General features: G+C 36.7%; 1 protein-coding gene across 1 annotated transcript in view; it reads right to left on the bottom strand.

The window, feature by feature from the left end:
• The window catches only part of LOC107715844 (peptidyl-glycine alpha-amidating monooxygenase B-like), a 50,474-nt gene that overhangs the window by 4,436 nt on the left and 36,552 nt on the right, over positions 1-9,486 (bottom strand). Inside the window, exons 19-24 of the mRNA XM_016522056.1 lie at positions 3,855-3,984; positions 3,096-3,212; positions 2,808-2,880; positions 1,793-2,003; positions 708-911; positions 376-494 (exon numbers count right to left, since the gene is read on the bottom strand). Coding sequence (XP_016377542.1) covers positions 376-494; positions 708-911; positions 1,793-2,003; positions 2,808-2,880; positions 3,096-3,212; positions 3,855-3,984 — 854 coding nt within the window. The remainder of the gene's footprint in view (positions 1-375; positions 495-707; positions 912-1,792; positions 2,004-2,807; positions 2,881-3,095; positions 3,213-3,854; positions 3,985-9,486) is intronic.

Here is a 9,486-nt window from a genome sequence, read left to right as displayed (position 1 = left end):
TGGGGACAGGAGAGCTGTCAGTCAATAAATTTGAAAAAAAAAGTAACTTGCGTTACCTATTTGAAAAAATAACTCAAGATATTCTCTTGTAAATTAAAAAGTAATGCGTTACTTTACTGGTTACTGAAAAAAAGTAATCTGATTACGTAACTCGCGTTACTTGTAATGCGGTACCCCAACACTGGCTGCCACCATACTGAATGTTGCTAATATGGTAATGGTAATCGTTGTGGCTAAAAGCATCTACTACGTAAATGTGTTCATATCCACACTAGCAGCTTTTCATGTGATCAATAACTGTTCTTTGTAAGGTCAATGACAGAGTCTTGTGTGTGTTTTGAATGTGTAAATATGAGTTAAAGCTGTAACCAGCACCTGTGCGTCTGGACTGAAGGAATCCAGGATCTCCTTGCTTGAATAACTGATAACAAAGCCTTGAAGGGGGGCGACCTGCCCATCTGGAGGCACTCCATTCACCGCATAGATGAGACCACCTGAAACCACACATTAACAACATACAGACAACAAAGCATTAGTATGTTTTTGAACGTACTGTATTCACATTATAAATCAAAGGTTTACAGGATGGAGATGACGTCCACGTTCAATGTTATATTTTGTTCAAATGAATATGACAACGTGATGATCCAATAAACCAACACTGATCTGCTCTGTAGAGAGATGTAACCTGCTCTCTTCACACATACCTTGGACAGGCGAGTATGCGATGGCGAACACTTCTCCTCCAAACTGCTCTTTTTTGATCTCCTTCACAAACTCGCCGGTATCTGCCATGAAGCACTGAATGCGTCCATGGTCTCGATCAGCCACACACAGCTCCTGTTTATCGGGCAGGAAGGTCAGACTGTGCGGGATCAAGAATGAAGCGCGCCGTTTTCTGTCCGAGGAGCCTGTGCCATCAGCAGAGAATGAGTATTAACTGAGACTCAACCTGTTTAATCCAAAACATTTTTCAGACATGAAAATATCCAGGTGAGGTGTCATTAGTAACCCTTTGAAGTAATGATTATTTTTTGAAAAGTGTGTGAAAAAGTGTGTTTTATGGTTGGTCACAATTGTGACCGGTGGGTTAATGTGTATATACTGAATTAACATATTTCTGCAGTCATAACAGTTGTTATATATCTCAGCCCAGCTATTTGAAACTCTGTTTCATCACATTCCAGGGTTACTATTATGCATCAAAACCCTTATGGATAGGAATACTGAAAAAAAAATACAACCATTAACATACGCTGCCATGAAAAGTTTTTTGCCCCCCTTCCTTAATTTTTTGCATATTTGTCACACTTAAAAGATTCAGATCATCAAACTAATTTTAATATTACACAAAGATAATGCAAGTAAATACAAAATGCAGTTTTTAAATGACGATTTAGGGAAAAAGGCTGTCCAAACCTGCCTGGCACTACGTAAAAAAATTAATTGCCCCCTCCTGTTAAATCATGAAAGAACTGTGATTAACCACATTATTTTAGAAAGCTGAGCTCAATTTCTCTAGCCACACGCAGGCCTGATTACAGCTGAATCAAGAAATCACTTAAAAAGAACCTGTCTGACAAAGTGAAGCATGCTTAAAGAGCAACACATCATGCCACGATCTAAAGAAATTCAAGAACAGATGAGAAACAAAATAGTTCTGCCTTACTGATTCAATTCATCATCCCTAGCAGCAATATCAAAGTATTTCTCATTATAAAAGTATTGTCTCGTTGCATCAATGTCAACACGTTCTTTTGAACATGAAACTATTAGGAGCTTATAAGTGTACCTGCTCCCCAGTGCGAGATATATTTGCCCTCTGGTGAGAATTTGAGGATCCTGGAGTTGCAGTAGCCGTCTGAGACATAGACGTTTCCAGTAACAGGGTCCACAGCCACATCTGTAGGCTGGCAGAAGTGTTTCTTGTCACTTCCTGGTTCAAAGGCTTCTCCCAAAACCAGAAGCTGCCGATCTTTACCGTCGCTGCTCAGTTTGAATACCTACATATAGAGAAAAAATGTGCTTGAGTTACATAGTTATGCCATTTACATTATACAATGTTTTTGTACAGAATACAGATACATTATTTGTGACCACAAAACCAGTCATAAGGGTCAATTTTTAGAAATTGAGATTTATACATCATCTGAAAGCTCAATAAATAAGGATATGACTATATTTGGCAGAGATACAACTATTTGAAAATCTGGAATCTGAGGGTGCAAAAAAATCTAAATATTGAGAAAATCATCTTTAAAGTTGTCCAAATGAAGTTCTTGGCAATGCATATTACTAATCAAAAATTAAGTTTTTATATATTTACGGTAGGAAATTTACTAAATATCTTCATGGAACATGATATTTACTTAATATCCTAATGATTTTTGGCATAAAAGAAAAATTGATAATTTTGACCCATACAATGTATTTTTGGCTATTGTTACAAATATACCCCAGCGACTTAAGACTGGTTTTGTGCTCCAGGGTCACATTTTGGCTTGACCATTATGATGTGTTCATTTCAATTCTATTGTTTACCACAAATGCTTTTCAAATGAACCTTTTCAGGTGATAATTCTTATTTTGTCTGGACCTCTAATAAAAAAATCATGATTATATTGGGATTTGATAGATATTAAAAGTTATAGATATTCATACATGCATTTTCTGCCACCCATCCAGGACTGTCCTGAACTTAGCCAATTTAACCCTCCCGGATGAACCTGGTTTCTCCAAAGGTTTTTTTTCCTTTTTCACTTTTACATTAAGTTTCTTGTTTCTTGAGTTCATCTGAGCATCGTTACCTGATGAAGTGCCACATCGGTCACCCAGTAATTATCGTCCTTGTCAGTAGTTATTCCATGCGGCATATAGAACCTGTTCAAACAAACATTTCATTGATGCATCAAAAATAGGAAATACAGCAAACAGCAGTACAGTGTCTACACTGCATGTTCTTATTATAAACAATCTGTCTACAGTGCAAATGCAGCTTCACTGATTAGAAATGGCAGAATTCCACTCTGTAAATTGCATTGTGCAACTAACACGAAGTGTAGACATGGTGCAAAAACAGAATCTCATAGACTTACATATTTCTTCCTGAAGCTTTGAGCACTTTTCCTTTGACTGGATCCACCACCATGATTGTGGACTGCTGGATTGGACCCAGATCCTTCTGCTGGTAGATGCCATTGAAATTAAAGGAGCTGGAAGGGAAAACAACTTGATTATATCATCACAACATATTCTACATAAGCAGAATTCACCCCTTTAGAAGAATAGTTAACCCAAACATAAAAATAATTGATCAGTGTTTATATGTGAAAAAAGGCATAAATGAAATCTGTTCAACATATAAAACAATCTCATCAGAAAATTTGGATTAAACTGCTTGATTATATTTACAATGTCTTTTTAAAGCTTGAAAATGTTTGCTTGCATCGACGTTCAATGGACTGACAAAAATGAATGAGAATATTATGAGAACATTAAAAATATCTTTAATAGTGCTCCAAAAATGAGCAAAATTCTCATGGGTTTGAATGACCCATGAGAATGATGACAATTTTCATTTTTGGGTGAACTATTCTTTTAAGCTACAGAACACAATGCAGTGGTGCCACTGTCTTTAAATTACCTTTCATCACACACTAACATTGTTAAGAGTCAGACAATGACAACTTCATGAGCAAAAAGTCAGTGTTCGTTACATGTCTAGATAAAAGTTCAATTCTACATCAGTTCATCACTTCACACTTTATCACTCACACAAATTCTTTTTTTTTTCCTCTGAGCTTCTAGTTGAGAAATCTTAAATGTTTGGAGTGGGTTTATATTCCGTAACGTACTTAATTCCCCATATGTGATCTCCTCTGTGGAAGATGATCAGGTCACCATTAGAGTTGAGAGCCAGACCAGACACCTGTCCCAGCTGCAGATCTGCCTCGGGCCAGTCTGACACCTCCACCAGATGCACACACACACACACACACACATCACAGGTTAACACATACGTACTTCAGATGAATCGAGTCATATAATCGCGGACCTTTCCCGATCCCATCCCCCTCTCTCTCACCCACTTCGCTTTCTGTCGACCTATACTGTCCTGTGCAAATAAAGGCATAAAACGCCATAAATAAATCTTTAAAAAAATAAAACAACATAAACAAGGTCCAAAGTTCAGAGAAAAATTATATGGATCTTGTCTGGAGGTCAAACATGTCAAAAGTCCAATGTCAATAACTATATCATTCTCTTATTCGATACCTGTGTGAACTTAAGGGTCACTGTAAATGAGCACTGGAGCTCTTTTCACATTTGCGCAGTTGATTTTGGGGAAATAAATTTAAAAGAATTTTGAAAAACCGATTTAAATATGGTAAAATGTGTTAAAGGGGTCCTATTATGCTCTTTGACAAAGTCTTGATTTTGGTTTGGGGGTGTAGAACAGGCTCTCATACTAGGTTGTTCGAAAAACACATTATTTTTCACATATTTTACATTATTACAACACCTCTCTCCTCAGTCTGGCATGAACGGCTCGAATAGTTCCTGTATCAAATGAAGGCCCGCCTTCTGAAATACGAAATGTGCTGTGATTGGTTAGCTGGGCCAGTGTGTGCTGTGATTGGCAGCACTCGGCGCCTGGTCGGGAAATGTCACGCCCCTTACCATAGCCGCCTGCGAGCTTCAGTGTAAATATTGCGTCAAAATCAAATCAATTTGAGCTCGATTTAAACCCGGATGATTGTAACCACTCTAAGTTCGTCTGCCTTGGGAAAGCTCCGACATAGTTATAACACTCGTTGCCTTCTCTAGTGCAGCTCAACCAGGTCTCGTCCCATTCGTCGATATTTGTGATATCACAAATCCCGGAAAATATGCGTTGTAGTCCAAACGAGTCGTTCGTTGTAGTTTTGAAAAGTGATTTCTGTTTAACAAAATATCTCCTTTTGAATTGGACTTTGAGCTTTGTAACTTTGCAGATCTTTTTTATGCTCAAACAGCAACATTACAGACTAACTAAAGTTGAAAAAGTGAAAAAGCATAATAGCACCCCTTTAAACAGAGCTCACTACTATTATTAGCTTAAAGCACATTCAAATAACTAAAATATTTAATAAACAAACATGTACAGTGAAAGCAATGCATAAAGTGTGACTAACAATTGTTCCAGATTTGCAAAAGCCTGTGGATACATATTCTATGTGGAATTTATTTAAATTAGAACATGCCTTAGATTTTTGTATTAAGATAACTATAAAAACTAGCCCCTAAAAGAGAATTTTTAGTATTTTAGAATTGAACAAAACACTAAACCTATAGTTTTAGCCACACACTTAGAAAACAAATGAGTGATACACTGTTTATAAATCAAGCTGTTCAGGTATTAGATCTGGTTTAGGATAAGTTTCAAATGACAGCACAAGTGATGAATGACACTCTTTCATTATAAGAGCTCCCAAAGCATGAAGTCAAAGACACATTCGACACGTCCCAAATAAAACAGATTCATGAAATGCACATGACTTATGAATGAGGACAAGAGCAATGACAACTATCCAACAATAACGCAAGATCATATATATTAATTCTGCACATTCACTAATAAACCTTATCACAAAACATATGCATATTAAATGAAACACTGTTTGCATTACGTATATTTCCACCGCTGTCTGACCCACAACAATAGAAACAGTAAATTAAAAAGAAAAATCACATTGACATAAGTATTCAGACCCATAACCATAACCCATTGCCATAACACTTTAAATTTAGATAAGGTGCATCCCATTTCTCTGGATCATCTCTATTGATTCTGCACACTGACTGTCTGGAGTCCATCGGTGGCACATTCAACTGTTGTCTAATAGTTGAAAAGACATTCAAAAACCAAGTGTGCTTCTCAAAGCTGCATCCTAGTAAAGCTGTGTCCTTCCCAGTCCAGTCCTTCTGAGGCTTCCAGGCCACACATCTTCTCAGCATTTAATGCTAGAATGAGACGCTCTAATAAGTCCACTTGTTACGTCTTAAAAATGTTCACCTCTACAGTCAAGCAGTGAAAACACTAGGGCTGCCCTCGACTAAAGATTTTTCGGGTCGACTAGTAGTCATTCATTTTAAGCATTAGTCGACTAATCGCACGTTTATTAATAAACCATTTAAATCATTATAATGAGACTTTAATTGCCTACATAGCCTAATAAGCGCTCAAGCACACGCATAAAGCTTTCCACAGCACACCGGCAGAAGTAATGATTATGAATGAGTCGGGAAAAACAGCAAAGAAGCTGCATTAATATTTTACTTTATTGATAAACTAGTGCTTTCTTTGTTTTCGGCTTAAGAGATGAAGTTGGAGACACTGACTCGTCATCTCTGCCTGTATACATGTTTCATACGGATTACATAATCTGAAAATATTTGTTTTCCATTTGAATTGGTTCATTTAAAAGTAGACATTTCACTCTCTATAGATATAGATATATTTTTCATGTCGGCAAGCATATCGTTTTGCGCTAAAGTTCACAGAGACCGAGACGGCAGAAAGCGCATCCTGTTTGCTTTCATTATTTTACAAAAGCGCAATGTTTTGTTGTTATTGTGAGTGCACACAAATAAACTTAAGGTCTTTAAAGATTCTAAATATGTGACCCGTGCTTGCAAAATGAGTAGTAATGCGCACAGCTAATTTTGAGCTACGGGCAAAAAAAGCAAAAAAATGTCGATTTTGGTCGAATTTGAGATTTTCACAAAAATTAGTTCATTAAGCCCTTGTCTAGCGATCCCAGTGCTCCAAATAGTAATTAAACATCTAAAAGTATCTTTATTTGTTTGTTTTCTGCGAGGAGTACCTTTTCTCCACTCGCTTCTCGCGCTGCCTCTCATCCGAAGCACACACATAAAGACAACAGACACCGACGGTGCTCTATCCCGATACACATATACACAGATTTACAGTAGGCTAAATATATTTAAGTAGTCACGCAAACACAATCTGTTATAACTTAAGTGAACGTTTGGGGAACTTTTGGGGAAAAACATCGGATGTGAAACCGTGCATTACACTATGTCTTAATATAGGCCGTCTGTCTCAATGTTAATCAAACAATAAAAGAAAAGAGGGAATCACTCGCTGCTTGATTGAACGGTTTTTGTAGTTTTAATAATCAATTTATTTTTAATGAACACACTTAAGTGATTTTTACATTTTACTATTTGTTGTTCTTATTTGAATGCTTATTTATAACAACAAATTTTTTAATAAAAAACAGCTATATTGTGATTATTAATCTATTAATGATTATTAAGAAAAGAAGTGGGGGGAAAGATGTAATGTTGCTGGGTGATTTTGCTTTGGAATCTTCAGAAAACTTTAAATCGCCCTCGACTAAAGATTTTTCGGGTCGACTAGTAGTCATTCATTTTAAGCATTAGTCGACTAATCGCACGTTTATTAATAAACCATTTAAATCATTATAATGAGACTTTAATTGCCTACATAGCCTAATAAGCGCTCAAGCACACGCATAAAGCTTTCCACAGCACACCGGCAGAAGTAATGATTATGAATGAGTCGGGAAAAACAGCAAAGAAGCTGCATTAATATTTTACTTTATTGATAAACTAGTGCTTTCTTTGTTTTCGGCTTAAGAGATGAAGTTGGAGACACTGACTCGTCATCTCTGCCTGTATACATGTTTCATACGGATTACATAATCTGAAAATATTTGTTTTCCATTTGAATTGGTTCATTTAAAAGTAGACATTTCACTCTCTATAGATATAGATATATTTTTCATGTCGGCAAGCATATCGTTTTGCGCTAAAGTTCACAGAGACCGAGACGGCAGAAAGCGCATCCTGTTTGCTTTCATTATTTTACAAAAGCGCAATGTTTTGTTGTTATTGTGAGTGCACACAAATAAACTTAAGGTCTTTAAAGATTCTAAATATGTGACCCGTGCTTGCAAAATGAGTAGTAATGCGCACAGCTAATTTTGAGCTACGGGCAAAAAAAGCAAAAAAATGTCGATTTTGGTCGAATTTGAGATTTTCACAAAAATTAGTTCATTAAGCCCTTGTCTAGCGATCCCAGTGCTCCAAATAGTAATTAAACATCTAAAAGTATCTTTATTTGTTTGTTTTCTGCGAGGAGTACCTTTTCTCCACTCGCTTCTCGCGCTGCCTCTCATCCGAAGCACACACATAAAGACAACAGACACCGACGGTGCTCTATCCCGATACACATATACACAGATTTACAGTAGGCTAAATATATTTAAGTAGTCACGCAAACACAATCTGTTATAACTTAAGTGAACGTTTGGGGAACTTTTGGGGAAAAACATCGGATGTGAAACCGTGCATTACACTATGTCTTAATATAGGCCGTCTGTCTCAATGTTAATCAAACAATAAAAGAAAAGAGGGAATCACTCGCTGCTTGATTGAACGGTTTTTGTAGTTTTAATAATCAATTTATTTTTAATGAACACACTTAAGTGATTTTTACATTTTACTATTTGTTGTTCTTATTTGAATGCTTATTTATAACAACAAATTTTTTAATAAAAAACAGCTATATTGTGATTATTAATCTAGTAATGATTATTAAGAAAAGAAGTGGGGGGAAAGATGTAATGTTGCTGGGTGATTTTGCTTTGGAATCTTCAGAAAACTTTAAATCAGTTTTTCTCTAAATTTACTTTGCTGACTCCATCGACTTCACACAGGTGTAGCTCAGTCATTTTTCATCCGATTCCAACAAATCATACATCATTTTGAAGGTATTTTAATAGAGAATGTAAAATAAAAATAACTCAATTTTGAAAATTTGCTCATTTTGACAGTACAGGTCACATATGTATTACTCTTATCTGTATGACCAAAAATGAAGGAGTATTTTAAGTGCAAGTGACCGCTCTGGTGCCTCCATCTGTCCTGCAGTGAGCACTAATGTTCAGCTTACACACTCCGCACATTTCTCTAGGTTATCATTATATTGAACGTCCATGTAAAGTTGCTGCTACTAACCGATTTCAGATGATAAGCCATAAATGATAGGCGAGCGATAGGATGTCCTGCCCGATGTACTGTATTACCACTAAGCGGCAACCTCCCGCTCTCTCTCGTGAAGCCAACAAGGAAGTGACTTAAACTGTAATTCATCAACTGGCCGCTAGAGGCTGGCTCCAAAAGGGAGTCAATCCCATAGACTCCCCATGTTAAAATGCCCAACTTTACAGCAGAAAAAAACATGTTTACAGCCTGGTTCAAAAAATGATTTTGGTCTATATAGCTAATTTTGCCCTTCATGACAACTGTGAGGTGGGTGAATTTTTTTATAACTCATCCATTTAAATTATATTAAGCCTTAAAGTTAGGTGCTAGGTGGGCGTGGTTTCAACAACCAGCTCCCGCCTCTTTGCCCATCTTCGATTATCCGGGAGTGACGCGCGGTGACGCGCTGCC

The sequence above is a fragment of the Sinocyclocheilus rhinocerous genome, unplaced genomic scaffold, assembly GCF_001515625.1.
Source record: "Sinocyclocheilus rhinocerous isolate Xijiao unplaced genomic scaffold, SAMN03320098_v1.1 scaffold178, whole genome shotgun sequence".
Taxonomy (NCBI): domain Eukaryota; kingdom Metazoa; phylum Chordata; class Actinopteri; order Cypriniformes; family Cyprinidae; genus Sinocyclocheilus; species Sinocyclocheilus rhinocerous.
This window is presented reverse-complemented; position numbering and strand designations above follow the sequence as displayed.